This window comes from Astatotilapia calliptera, chromosome 5 (genome assembly GCF_964374335.1).
Source record: "Astatotilapia calliptera chromosome 5, fAstCal68.1, whole genome shotgun sequence".
NCBI classification, from domain to species: Eukaryota; Metazoa; Chordata; class Actinopteri; order Cichliformes; family Cichlidae; genus Astatotilapia; species Astatotilapia calliptera.
The window spans coordinates 37,564,235-37,579,812 of record NC_137426.1 but is presented as its reverse complement, the minus strand read 5'-3'; the positions used below and the strand labels follow the sequence as shown (position 1 = coordinate 37,579,812).

Here is a 15,578-nt window from a genome sequence, read left to right as displayed (position 1 = left end):
GCGTATTCTCAGAAAACTGGAGGTGAGCTGGCTTCAAACAAATGATGAACACACAGAGATGTGGTGCGGAATGTGCCGTGAAAATTTAATAAATGACAAATTAAAAAGGCATGAACTTTTTTTTTTTTAATTGAAAAAATATCGAACCATGACACCAAAGTATCGAACCAAACCGTGAATTTTGTGTATCGTTGCACCCCTAATATTTATATATACACTCAACAAAAATATAAACGCAACACCTTTGTTACTGCTCCCATTCCCCATGGGATGGACGTAGAGACCTAAAATTCATTCCAGATACACAATATAACCATCCCTCCCAAACAGTGGTCACAAATCAGTCCAAATGTGTGGTAGTGGGCACATCCGCCATATTGAGATAATCCATCCCACCTCACAGGTGTGCCACATCAGGATGCTGATCTGACATCATGAGTAGTGCACAGGTGTACCTCAGACTGCCCACAACAAAAGGCCACCCTGGAATGTGCAGTTTTTTGCGCTATTGGGGGTCTGGGGACCCAGAACCGGTCAGTATCTGGTGTGACCACCATTTGCCTCATGCAGTGCAACACATCGTCGCATGGAGTCTATCAGATTGTCAATTGTGGCCTGTGGAATGTTGGTCCACTCCACTTCAATGGCTGTGCGAGGTTGTTGGATATTCGTGGGAACTGGTACACGCTGTCAAGCACATCCCGAACATGCTCAATGGGTGACATGTCCGGTGAGTATGCTGGCCATGCAAGAACTGGGACATTCTCAGCTGCCATCTGCCCTGAACAATGTGAACCATGATTCATCCGTGAAGCGCACACCTCTCCAACGTGCCAGACGCCATCGAATGTGAGCATTTGCCCACACAAGTCTGTTACGGCGACGAGCTGGAGTCAGGTCAAGACCCCGATGAGGACGACGGGCATGCAGTTGAGCGTCCCTGAGACGGTTTCTGACAGTTTGTGCAGAAATTGTTTGGTTGTGCAAACCAATTGTTCCAGCAGCTGTCTGGGTGGCTGGTCTCAGACGATCTTGGAGGTGAACCTGCTGGATGTGGAGGTCCTGGGCTGGTGTGGTTACACGAGGTCTGCGGTTGTGAGGCCGGTTGGATGTGCTGCCATATTCTCTGAAACGCCTGTGGAGACGGCTTATGGTTGAGAAATGAACATTCAATGCACGGGCGACAGATCTGGTTGACATTCCTGCTGTCAGCATGCCAATTGCACGCTCCCTCATTGCTTGTGGCATCTGTGGCATTTTGCTGTGAGACAAAACTGCACATTCCAGGGTGGCCTTTTGTTGTGGGCAGTCTGAGGTACACCTGTGCACTACTCATGATGTCAGATCAGCATCCTGATGTGGCACACCTGTGAGGTGGGATGGGTTATCTCAATATAGCAGATGTGCCCACTACCACACATTTGGACTGATTTGTGACCACTGTTTGGGAGGGATGGTTATATTGTGTATCTGGAATGAATTTTAGGTCTCTACGTCCATCCCATGGGGAATGGGAGCAGTAACAAAGGTGTTGCGTTTATATTTTTGTTGAGTGTATATAGACATATATACGTATAGAGACATCTGTGCTGAGTATGGTCTGGAAGTCCCGAGATCAAAATGGGAGACGCCCCCAAGAGTGGGAGAGAATGACCGAGCTACGATCCTGTAGGACTTCCAGATACAGACGGACAAAATGGTGGTGCCTAACCAACCCAACATAGTGGTGGTAGACAAACGAAAGAAGACAGCCATAGTGATAGATGGAGTGGTTCCGAATGACAGCAATATCAGGAAGAAGAAACACGTGAAACTTGAGAAATACCAAGGGCTCAGAGAAGAGCTAAAGAAGATGTGAAGGGTGAAGGTAACAGTGGTCCCAGTGGTAATCGGAGCACTAGGTGCGGTGACTCCCAAACTAGGCGAGTGGCTCCAGCAGATCCCGGGAGGAACATCAGAGCACTCTGTCCAGAAGAGTGTAGTCCTAGGAACAGCTAAGACCCTCAAACTCCCAAGCGTCTGGTAGAGGACCCGAGCTTGAAGAATAGACTGCCCGCAGGGGCGAGTGGGGAATTTTTTTTATATGTATATGTATATTCGGCCCTCGCACTTAACTAGGCAGATTGATAACCATCATGACGCTTGCCCATCAATAGAGTTGGACTGTAGTGGAGTGGAGTGTAAATAAAAAGGCTGAATAGCCTTTATACAAGCACACACACACTTCTTAGCATTGCAGCTCTAATCCAGCTAATTAGAGTTAAGCTAATCCATTTGCTAATATAATAGCTAAACCGTGAGCTACCAGGAATGGGAAATACAGTGAGGAAATGGATTTGAAAATGAGAAATGGAATCGCCATTTTAAATTTCAGAAATATATCTTTGATTTGTTTTTAATTAAATGACTTCTTTTCTCTTTTTAATTGTATTTTTTCATTTGAAGTAATTCGTTTTGAAATATTGATATAAAAATATATAAATTGATTTATAAATAGTGATTTTATTTTAAATTCAATTGTTAAATAATAGTAATATTTAAATAAGTAAAATAATTGTTTAAAATAATAATTTACTAATGCATATTTTATTGCCGATAACTGATAACCAGGATAGATAGGCAGGCAGACTAACAATTCAAAGGAATTAGACTACTGGGAACCGGTTCTCTACAACAACTGGTTCTCGATTATGTGCACTCTGCTGTATTTGCACCAGTAAAATGACACAGCAAGACATCATTCTACAAACGGTTTCATAGGTCTCTCCACCTACCTCCAGGGTGAAGGACAGCACTACATCAGACTTGGACAGCGCATTCTCATCCTCCTGGCCCATGTCCATGATGGAGGTGTTGTGGCCTCGTTTTAGCTTCTGCAGCTTGAACTCTCCTCCTTTGGACACTGGCATGCTTTCCAGGTTTGCCATCAGAAGGTTGACAGAGGATCGCAGCTCCTCAATGTACATGGCCTCCATTTCTCTAGAGACAAACCGAGGGAACTTCCCCCCATACTGACAAAAATGGGAAAGCAGCCAATTAAATAATGAACATGATCCAACAATCTCCCTTGTGTGTTCAATAAAGTATCTATCTATTTGTTAAATTTTGATAAAGTCTATTCCAGCTATCACAGGGCAGGAATAAGGGTACAAGACAGGTTGCCAGTCTGTTACAGGACTAAAATGGAAATGGAGACAGCCATTTCTGCTCACACCTACTGCCAATTTTGCCAGTCAGTCTAACATTCATAACTTCAGACTGTGAGAGGACGCTGGAACATATAAACTCCACAGAGAAAGGCCCCAGCCAGCTAGCAGATTTGAACCATTACTATTACCATCTATTAATGTGGGTTCTACCTTATAATATAAAGCGCCCTAGGATGACTGTTGTTGTGATGTGGAGCTGTATAAATAAAATTGAATTGAACCTTCCAGCTACGACATAATGGTGCTAACCACCAAACCACCGTGCTGCTCATTTCTAATAAATGTTATATAAATGTAAAAATTTAACTGAGGAAAAATGTCTGTATTTATATCATATGTTGAAATATAAAATAAGAGTCAATCCTGACCTATTATTATTATCCTAACCCTATTATTAATCTCCTCAACCATCCAAATGTCTTACCCGAGCAATCTGGTCTGCCATTTGAAGTCGTCCATCCAGCTCTCTTCTGATCTGTGCTGCCTGTTCATCTGGGTTGTCCAGCTGGGGAAACATATTACACATATTGTGCATATTGCTCTTTTTAAACAAAAAACTCCCAAGTACACTAATAAGACACAACCTCATGACCACTGACAGGTGAAGTCAATAAAACTGGCATGGCATGGCACGCGAGATATATTGGGCAGTGTGCTCTGTAGCTAGAATGTTTTCAATTTAGAAAATAATCGGTGCAAATTAATTAAATTATCTTGAATAAAGAAAACAGTGTTTGAATATTAGTTAAATGTCAGTGCTGTAGTTCAATGACTGAAAGTTTAGATGGAGAAAATAGGTGAGGGGATTTATTCAGTACTAACTGCCTCAAAGCCCTCCAAATGTCTACCATACTTCCTCTGATAAAAGCCAGGGCCCCAGGTAACCTTGCAGGACTGGGAAATGACCTGGTAAAGGGCCTGCATTTGTATAGCGCTTTACTTTGTCTCTAAGGACCCCAAAGCCCTTTACACCACATTCAGTCATTCACTCATTCACACACACATTCACACACTGTAATCATCAGCCCCACTCGTTAAATAAATAAATGTAAATGGATTGATAAAAAATAATTAAAACAACACTGTCATTTCTGCCATTTGAAGTTTTGCTTCAATGTACAAATCACAAATATGAAATACAACAGCATGCGGGACAAGCTTTGGGAGAGGCAGTAGGAAAGTAGGAAAGTAGGAAAGTAGGAAACCAAAAGGCAGAGTAGACCCTAGAAAGATTGTAGAGCTAACACAGAGAGACAGGCAACCATTTGCACTCACATTCACACCTATGGGCAATATAGAACCAGCTAAATCCCACTAACAGCATGTGTTTGCACTGGATTATCAGACTCTTCCAGGGCAGTAGGTCTCAAAATAGTAGGAAGGTAGAGTAGGTCAATTCAATTCAATTCCATTTTATTCATATAGTGCCAAGTCAAAACAACAGTGGGCTTAAGGTGAACCCTACAATAATACAGAGAAATGCCAACAATCACATGACTCCCTTTGAGCAAGCACTTTGGCGACCGAGGGAAGGAAAAAAATCCCTTTTTTATAGGAAGAAACTTCCATCAGAATCAGGCTCGCTAATGGGTCATAGATTTTTACAATTTTAAGTTGTTTTTTTTTATTTATGTGCTCAAATATAGGACATATGCATATTTTAAGTACTTCAAAATCTAAATGACAGATTGTGATTAATTTTGACAGTAAGAAATACCACTGAAAATGTAGTTTATGAGATATTCATGTACAAACATTGCATTACATTTGGTGTGAAAAAACAGGCCTGAAAGTTGGTAACAAAGGGGTAATGGTAGAGTAACAAGGGGGAAACAAGTGGGTAATGATGTGGTAATTTCTATATTATTACTATTCAATTAACAAAGTAATAACCATGTAATATCCACGTAATATCATGGTAGCAACAACGGTTACGGTTGAGTAATATTATTTATGAACTTTATGTAATAGGATAATAATAGCCCCAAAACTGGGGGTAACAATGTGGACATACAGCTTGGTAATAAAGTGGTAATTGTAGGGTAACAAAAAGGAAACTAGAACGTAATAATGTGGTACTTTCTAAGTTATTCCCACTCAATTACCTCTGGTAGTTTCTGTGTAATAAGCAGGAAATATAGCTGCAAAATGCAAAACCTGAGTGTTTCTATTTAATAGCATTAATAACCTGTTAAAGCAAACTAAAAAAAGTGTGTGATTATTATCTAGTAACACATGTGGTAGGTTCTGTATAATAAGCATAAATAAAAACAGCGTGCAAAGAACTGGCTGCCAGTAGGTGGCAGACTGCTGCTGTACTGGAAATCTCTTTATTTTATGTATTAAATGCATCACTAATAGTAGTAATACTTTCTCAACTCAGTGTAGAATAATCACTCTTGACACCAGTTGTATGCATGTAAAATGTTATCAGGTGGGCCACAAGGTTTATTGCCTTCTCACAGTGAACCCATTGAAGACTTAAGGGTCTCCAGACATCCTGTTGTAAAGGAGGTGACAGTTGGTGACAGTTTATCTTTCTTAGACCAGGAGAGGGTCAAGGGTGAGCTGGAATGAAGAGATAAGGATATATATTCTGCTGTGGAATGTTCTTTGTTTAAGAGTGTCTGTGTCTGTGTGTGTAAGGGCAGTGGCCACAATTCAGAGATCACCCTAGTGTTTGGCTGGAGTGGGTCTCTCCATATTGCAATATGTTTATTAAGTCATTTCAAAACGCTCACTGGGTACGTTGCAGGTTATTGTTAAAATTTCCATAACACTGCCTACTGGGAGTCTGCACTTTCAATTTTATCCCTGGAGAAAGACAAAGAAGAAGTAGGGTGCCAGGTTTCCACTTTAGCCACCGTTTGCCTCCATTTTGGCTTGCCTTGTAGAGCCATGCTTACATAAACCAATGGATTATAACAATACATTTGGAATCAACTTATACCACATACCACAACTTACACCACTAACAGTGTAGCGAACAGTAGGTTAGTAGCTAAAGTTAGCTTACCTAAAAATACTTAGAGTACTTCTAAAAACTAAGGTTGCATAAAAGTAAGATTGTCGTGACCTGACCATTATTGGACAAAGTTTATTCCAACATCAAAATGGGCTACAGGGCCAGACCTTTGCCACATCTGGGTCAGTCTGACCACTTGTCACTGTTTCTAATCCCTGCATATGCCCCCCTCAAGAAAACTGCTCTTACCATCACAAAGAATATTACCATATGGCCAGAGGGTGCCTCTCAGCAGCTGCAGGACTGTTTTGACAGGACTAACTGGGATATCTTTGAACATCAGGACTTGGAAATGTTCACAGACGGTGTCCTCTGCTATATAAAACATTGCATAGACACTGTTACAGCAGTCAAACGGATCCAGGCTTATCCCAACCAAAAGCCCTGGATGACCTGGGAGGTCAGGCAGCTGCTGAAGGAGAGGAACATTGCGTTCAGGTCTGGCAACAGGGATTACTACACCACAGCCCGATCCAACCTGAAGAGAGGCATCAGAGAGGCAAAGGGGGACTATAGGAGGAGGATTGAGGACCATCTGAAGAGTAATACCAGCCGGCAGGTGTGGCAAGGCATCCAGCACCTAACCAACTATAAGATAATAATAATAATAATAATAATGGATACTTTATTGATCCCCATGGGGAAATTACTTGTTTTTCTCTGCATTTGACCCATTCACTCAGTGAAGCAGTGGGCAGCCCACTAAGCAGGCGCCCGGGGAGCAGTGTGTAGGGACGGTACCTTGCTCAGGGGTACCTCAGGGTAGCCGTTAAGTGGATTCGAACCGCCGACCTTCCGATCATGGGGCGACCACTTTACCTACTGAGCTATCCCTGCCCCAAGATCAATCTCGGAGCTGCGGACGGTGACCTGGAGCTGGCAGAGGAGCTGAATATCTTCTTCGCCCGCTTTGAGACCAGGGTACCGGAGGTATTGGAGCCACAGCAGCAACACGCCACCCATAGCAGCACCACCCTCACCCTGGAAGAGCACGAGGTGAGGCACATGCTGCAGGCTGTTAACCCGAGGAAGGCGGCGGGTCCTGATGGTGTGCCAGGTCGAATATTGAGGGATTGTGCAGAACAGCTGGCTGGGATCTTCACCAGGATCTTCAACAAATCCCTCGCACAGGCGACTGTCCCACTCTGCCTGAAGTCCTCCACCATAGTCCCCTTGCCTAAGAAGCCCCACATCACCGGCCTGAATGACTACAGCCCGGTGGCACTCACCCCAGTGGTAATGAAATGCTTTGAGAAGCTGGTCCGCAGACACATCACAGCAGCCCTGCCCCGCAGCCTGGATCCACACCAGTTTGCCTACAGAGCAAACCGGTCCACGGAAGACGCTGTAGCCACAGCACTCCATGCTGCATTAACTCACCTGGAAGAGCATGGTAGCTATGTGCGGATGCTCTTCGTGGATTACTGCTCAGCTTTTAACACCATCCTTCCACACAAACTGGTGGCCAAGCTACAAGACCTGGGGCTTCCATACAGCACCTGCATGTGGATCAATAGCTTCCTCTCGGGCCGTAGACAGAGAGTCAGAGTTGGCCATCACACATCCTCAGCCCTGAGTCTCAGCACTGGCTCACCCCAGGGCTGTGTGCTCAGTCCACTGCTCTACTCTCTCTACACACACGACTGCACTCCTCGCCACCACAGCAACATCTTTGTGAAATTTGCAGATGACACCACAGTGGTGGGGCTCATTTCCAAGGGAGACGAGTCTACGTACAGAGACGAGGTGGAGCAGCTGACGTCATGGTGTAAGGCCAATAACCTCCTCCTCAACACTTCAAAAACCAAAGAACTCATAATAGACTTCAGAAGGAAAAAGGCAGAGATCCAACCACTATTCATAAATGGGGACTGTGTAGAAAGGGTGGCAAGCTTCCGCTTCCTGGGAGTCAATATAGAGGAGAACCTTTCCTGGAGTGTGAACACCTCCGAGCTGCTGAAAAAGGCCCAACAGAGACTGTACTTCCTGAGAATTCTCAGGAGGAATAACATCACACAGAGACTGCTGGTGTCCTTCTACAGAGCCACCATTGAGAGTGTTCTAACTTACTGCATATGCATCTGGTACACTAGCTGCACAGGGGCTCAGAGGAAAGCACTCCAAGGGATCATTAACACCGCCCAAAAGATCACTGGCTGCCCTCTCCCCACACTGGAAGTTCTACACAATGCCCACTGTTTTAAAAAGGCCCAAAACATCATAAAAGACACCTCACATCCTGGCCACTCCCTGTTCGAACTGTTGCCCTCAGGCAGACGGTACAGGGCAATCAGAGCAAGGACTAATAGACTCAAACACAGCTGTTATCCAACTGCAATAACACATCTGAATACTACAAAAAAATGTCCATCACGCCACTCTTGTGTTAATCTATGCACGGTCTGAAGCATGTGTGTGGGAATGTATGTGAATGTTTTACTGTTACATCTTATGAGTATTTTAAGTATTCTATCTATTTTATTTATTGAATTTTATTGTTTTATTTATATTTTGATATTGCTAGGGATGATGCAATGATCGGGGACCATTCTTCATTTCGTTGTTCTCGTGACAATGACAATAAAGTTTCTGATTCTGATTCTGATTATTGTAAATATGGATAGAGAACTTGATGTGGTTAGTTATAGTTTCAAATAAGACAGATATTTGCCCAGAAATTGAATATTCCAGTTTTCAGCTGAGAGGCTTGATCTTTTGATGGTCAGGGGTCAATCAATGATGAAGGTGGATCAGGGTCATGGTGTTGCGCCCCCCACAACCCTGAATTGAACAAGCACGAGAACATGGATAGCATCTTATTTTTGTGTACTGGACTTTTTTTTAAAATTGCACCACTTTTTTTTCCCTACCTGAAATATATTTACCATATTATTTGCTGCCATCCACGTCTAAAGTATGATGTGAAAGATGGTGCTCTACACGCCTACGCCAATCTAATGTATTCATATGTGTTGTACATTTAAATATAATTATTAACATTTTGAATATGTGTTTCCAGTACATTACAGACTTCCTGATGCTTGTTTTAATCAATTAATCAATTAATAGAAAGTGGTACTAACACTTTATGCAAAATGGAGATGGTCAAGCAGGACTGGATGATCTGAGATAAATAGGAATCAGAATATTTCAATAATCCGTAAGGAAATTATCACCCATAGTAAAAACTTTTACTATTTTCTTACTAAAATAGTTATTTCAAATATAGTTGAAGAGTTTAAGTATCATAAGAAGTTTCTTATTTCAACTCATTTACCCTCTGCATATGATTGCATTTATATATTCTAGCTTTCTTGTACAAACAGTGAGTGTGCAAAGATAGGAAAACATCTGAAAGCTATAAGCTGGGGCCGATGTCTTTATTATCAGGCTGGTGCCTAAGTGACTGTGTAAAGAAACTTCACAGAAGAAAACAATTGTGCAGACAAAGGTTGTTTGTTTATATATAATGGTGGTGTAAAGACTGCTTTTGCCGTACCCATTTGCAAAAAATGTTTTTTAATTTTTTTCAAAATCTCAGAAAATCAGTTCCAAAGCTCTAATGCTTATTTTTTCACAACAGTCATCAGTTGCAAAACCTTTTTAGGGGGTTGTGTTGTTGTTTCCTCTTAAGTGCGCCTTATTCCAGGAAACAGATTTAGCTAAAAACTCTGAAGTTGTTAACCCTGAGATGAGAGAAACTTAGAGTTGATGTTAACCGTCTTTATGGATCAGAAACTCAGAGTCAGTCACTAGAGTAACAGACTGACTGTTGGCAGATTTATTTTCAACAAACACCTCTATGCTCTATTCGAGGAAGCACGTGGAAAAAACGTAACATTAAACTCCGAGTTGATTAAATCTGAGATCAACAACCGATCCGCTGTTCAGGAACAGGAAACTCACAGACTTACTTCAGTAACTTCTGAGATTTCATTTCATTGCTCTGTGTAACCATTTGTTACACAGTAACGACAGTTACACGACAGTAAACTTGAATCTTGAATCTTGAGTTTGTTCACTCAACAAAGTGTGTTTGTGTGTGCACAGAGTAAGAAAGGATTATCATTAGCGGAGCCCTGGTACTATGATTCAACATGGTAACACATAAATAAATAGCAGAGCACCTGCCAGTGCTGACTGAATGCATGTGAGTGTTTGATGGAAACCACTTAAGGACAGAAAAAAACCGCTTGTATGAATGGGTGAATGAGGAATACAAACCACGTTGCTCGTAGTAGAAAAATGATATATAAGAACCAAGCCATTTACAGAAATGTTGTTTGCATTTAATGACTAAATCTCAATCTGTGAAGAAATTTTAAGATTAAATGTAATCAGAACACAGACTGTTACCCCGGTAACTAGTGATGTGTCGGTCGCAAATGAAACAGCTCTTTGAAGTGTTTCTTTTTTTTTTCTTTCTCTCACCCTCTCTCTCTCGCTTTTTTTTTCACTTCACACTGCATGTGAGCCTTGTGTTTGTGATGAGCAGAGAGGGGAGGGGCGGTAGGTACACTCGCAGCAGCAGTAGCACACAAACAGAGCAGGAGGGAGAAAGGGAAAGAGCCAGGGGCAACAGCAAGAGACAACATCAACACATTAGAAAGGTATAGTAATGAAAATGAGTGACACCAAGAAAAGAAGCAAAATCTGGAACCATCTCAATTTTATTGACAATGTAAAGGCAGCGTGTAGAGTCTGTAAGAAAAGGATATCAAATAGAGCCGGTTGGGAATGGGAAGATAAAACACAGTCAGTTGAGTGTGATATTAATGAAGGTGCCAGTGTGTCTACTGTAACTGTTGCTGCTGCTTCTGCTGCAGTATCTACAGCATCATGCAGTATACCACCACAAGCACATAAACCAACCCAGAGCTTTATGAGACAGTTTTAGCAGAAGTCTTTGATCCAAGCAAGACAGAACTCAACTGATGAAGAACTGGACAAAATCATTGCACTTGATTTCCAAAAAAATTCTGTTGAGGATTCAGGAAGTTTATTCATGCACTGAATCCTATTTTATATTGTTGTTGATAATAAATTTATTAAAGCAACAAAAAAACCTGAAGAGCTGCTTGGGAGCAGAAAGAGCCGGCTCTTTTTAGAGAGCCGAGCCAAAAAAAACCCCTAGCTCTCTAAAAAGAGCCGGAATTCCCATCACTACCAGTAACTGACTCAGAGTTGAAGTTAACTCTCTTTCTGTAACAAAAAACACTGCCAGGCACTTTTCTTTTAGTGGTTGGCAGCTGTTTCTTTTAGAGAAATGAAGGCTGTCATCTGTCAGTTACTGCTGACATTCGATCACTGGGAGCTGGGAAGATTAAAGCAGTTTTCTGCCTTTATGCATTTTTATCCAATAATGGAAAAAATAATAGATTTTTTGTTATCATTGTTATTGTTATTATTATAATTAGTGTCTTGGAAATTTTAGAAAAAATATTTAAAAACTGAAATGGTCATAATCTGCTGCAGAAACAGTTTTTATTTAATACAAACTAACCTGAGGGGGATCTGTGTCTGATCTGTTTCTCCACATATGACCTCCACTTTCTGTCTACCAAATTTTGTCCTGTCTGGTTGAAAAAGATATTGAGGAAACCTCTCTGAGGATGTCATTTACTGTGGACTGGAACACGGCTAGGGCATTTGTGAGGCCAAAAGCATCAGTGGGTACTCAAAGTGACCAAGGTGGCTTTAAAAGCCATTTTCTCATTCATCACCCAGTCGCGGGGTAAACAATACTGATGATAGTGCAAACTCCAAGAAGTAACCTTATTGTTAGCCCAGTCAATAGTGGGACTATGGGTCTGGAGCAAGGGAAATTTGAGTACCAGGGGGAGTAAGGAGATTAAAAATGTGCAACATAATGTAGTCACAGTGGTTCCCAGGTAATAACAGAGGACAGATTCCATATGGGTGATGGAAGGTAGTTATTATCCATTGATACATTCTTCATATATGTGTCTTGGGTGGAGATGGGAAGGTCAAAACAGACATTTTGACGCTGTGTTGAGCTCCCAAAGTGCAGATGTTTCAGAACACTGCTCTGAAACGTAGTTTAAACCGATCGAATAAATGTTCTCAATTAAATGGATCAGTATAGCAAAAGCCACTCAGAAACTTTGGAAAACTCTCAGAGACCCAAAGCCACAGTTGAATCAGAGAGTTAACAGACAGCTCACAGGACAACAGCTTCAAGCACAGCTTAATAGTGGTCATAGTAAGCAAGTCTCATTTTCAGCTGTGAAGAGAAGATTTTGAGCTGCAGGTTTGACATGATGAGTGCCAGGAAGAAAGCTATTGTAAGATGTCAGAATAAGACAAAGGTTTGCCTGGGCCATGAAACACCTCCATTGGACTACTGCAGACTGGAAGAAGGTGTTATGGACTGATGAATCAATATCTGAAATCTTTGGTTCATCATGCAGGATCTCTGTTGAGTAGGTGAAAGGATGGTTCCACAATGTGTGGCATTAATTGTCAAGCGTGGAGGAGGAAGTGTGATGGTCCGGGCCTGTTTGCTGGATCCAGGGTTGGTGACTTGTACATAGTGAGAGGCACCCTGAACCAAAACCACAGCATTCTGTAACATCATGCTTAGTTGGTCAGGGGTTCATCCTACAGCAAGATAATGACCCAAAACATAAGTCCAATCTATGCCAGAACTACCTCAGGAAAAAAGAACAAGAAGGTGAGCTTGAAAACACGGCGTGTTCAGCAGTGTCTCCAGACTTAAACCCCATCGAGCTGGTTTGGGATGAACTGGACAGAAGAGTGAAAGCAAAGCGGCCTACAAGGTCCACATTTATGGGAACATCTGCAACAGATATGGGAGAATATTTGATTTCTATTGTAGAAAGAATGCCACGTGTGTGTTATATATACCAGGACTTCTCCAACTCTGGATACTTTTAAAACTCGTCCAAAGACCCATTTTTAATCCTTAACTTTTAAGTCTCTATGAGTCTGTCATTATTTTATTCTTATTATTTCCTTGATTTTGCTTTCATTTAAAATTTTATCTGATTATTCTATTGTACAGTACTTTGGTCAACAGTTGTTGTTTGTAAAAGTGCTACATGAATTAAATTGATTTGATTTCATTTTGATTTAGTGTATTTTATAGCTGATTTAATACATGGGTCAAAATCGACCCATTAACATACAGTGGGGCAAAAAAGTATTTAGTCAGCCACCGATTGTGCAAGTACCCCCACCTAAAATGATGACAGAGGTCAGTAATTTGCACCAGAGGTACACTTCAACTGTGAGAGACAGAATGTGAAAAAAAAATCCATGAATCCACATGGTAGGATTTGTAAAGAATTTATTGGTAAATCAGGGTGGAAAATAAGTATTTGGTCAATAACAAAAATACAACTCAATACTTTGTAACATAACCTTTGTTGGCAATAACAGAGGTCAAACGTTTACTATAGGTCTTTACCAGGTTTGCACACACAGTAGCTGGTATTTTGGCCCATTCCTCCATGCAGATCTTCTCGAGAGCAGTGATGTTTTGGGGCTGTCGCCGAGCAACACGGACTTTCAACTCCCGCCACAGATTTTCTATGGGGTTGAGGTCTGGAGACTGGCTAGGCCACTCCAGGACTTTCAAATGCTTCTTACGGAGCCACTCCTTTGTTGCCCGGGCGGTGTGTTTTGGATCATTGTCATGTTGGAAGACCCAGCCTCGTTTCATCTTCAAAGTTCTCACTGATGGAAGGAGGTTTTGGCTCAAAATCTCACGATACATGGCCCCATTCATTCTGTCCTTAACACGGATCAGTCGTCCTGTCCCCTTGGCAGAAAAACAGCCCCATAGCATGATGTTTCCACCCCCATGCTTCACAGTAGGTATGGTGTTCTTGGGATGCAACTCAGTATTCTTCTTCCTCCAAACACGACGAGTTGAGTTTATACCAAAAAGTTCTACTTTGGTTTCATCTGACCACATGACATTCTCCCAATCCTCTGCTGTATCATCCATGTGCTCTCTGGCAAACTTCAGACGGGCCTGGACATGCACTGGCTTCAGCAGCGGAACACGTCTGGCACTGCGGGATTTGATTCCCTGCCGTTGTAGTGTGTTACTGATGGTGACCTTTGTTACTTTGGTCCCAGCTCTCTGCAGGTCATTCACCAGGTCCCCCCGTGTGGTTCTGGGATCTTTGCTCACCGTTCTCATGATCATTTTGACCCCACGGGATGAGATCTTACGTGGAGCCCCAGATCGAGGGAGATTATCAGTGGTCTTGTATGTCTTCCATTTTCTGATGATTGCTCCCACAGTTGATTTTTTCACACCAAGCTGCTTGCCTATTGTAGATTCACTCTTCCCAGTCTGGTGCAGGTCTACAATACTTTTCCTGGTGTCCTTCGAAAGCTCTTTGGTCTTGGCCATGGCGGAGTTTGGAGTCTGACTGTTTGAGGCTGTGGACAGGTGTCTTTTATACAGATGATGAGTTCAAACAGGTGCCATTCATACAGGTAACGAGTGGGGGACAGAAAAGCTTCTTACAGAAGACGTTACAGGTCTGTGAGAGCCAGAGATTTTCCTTGTTTGAGGTGACTAAATACTTATTTTCCACCCTGATTTACGAATAAATTCTTTACAAATCCTACCATGTGAATTCATGGATTTTTTTTTCACATTCTGTCTCTCACAGTTGAAGTGTACCTCTGGTGCAAATTACTGACCTCTGTCATCATTTTGAGTGGGGGAACTTGCACAATCGGTGGCTGACTAAATACTTTTTTGCCCCACTGTAAGTGATGATAACAGAAAGTTAACACATGAGGAAGGATAATCACCAGAGAATGTCACATAAAAAGAGAAGATGTGTGCCAAAGTCAGCGGTATTGGTACCCAAAGGTACAGCTTCTGTATTTCACAGGGACGTAAAAGAGTGAGAAATAACTTTACTCAGAGATGTAGAAAGATAAGAAAGACAGGACAGGAGAGGAAGAAGAGAGCTTAGATTTAAAGGTAAAGACTGCTCAGTGGTGTTCCATAATGTGCAGATTTAAAGCTTACATTCAAGTTTTTATTTCAAATATTAGGTGTGTACGTGTGACATTGTTTTTTTTCATGTTGTGAAACCTGTTGCAAAACAATCTGAGGTACACTAACTGCTCTGTAAATACTGCATGAAGAGCTACCCTGCCAGATAAATAGGCTATTTTGCTGTAAAGAACAGTGTGTGACTGCTCCACATTGGCTGTAGTTTCATGGTCAGAGTTATATTACATCAAGTGCAGCAGAGATTCATGTGACTTTTAGCTGATGATGCTGCTTAAATCCAACGACTGAATTCCACCTTCATACCAACTTTATACCA

The 15,578-nt window shown here is 41.9% G+C and overlaps 1 protein-coding gene across 3 annotated transcripts in view; it reads right to left on the bottom strand.

Moving 5' to 3' along the window:
* LOC113023063 (calcium-dependent secretion activator 1) overlaps nt 1-15,578 on the bottom strand; it is a 359,245-nt gene that overhangs the window by 250,232 nt on the left and 93,435 nt on the right. For all 3 annotated transcript variants that reach the window (XM_080301445.1, XM_080301446.1, XM_026169137.2), the window contains exons 4-5: nt 3,634-3,714; nt 2,775-3,011 (exon numbers count right to left, since the gene is read on the bottom strand). In XM_080301445.1, the coding sequence (XP_080157571.1) occupies nt 2,775-3,011; nt 3,634-3,714 (318 nt within the window). The remainder of the gene's footprint in view (nt 1-2,774; nt 3,012-3,633; nt 3,715-15,578) is intronic.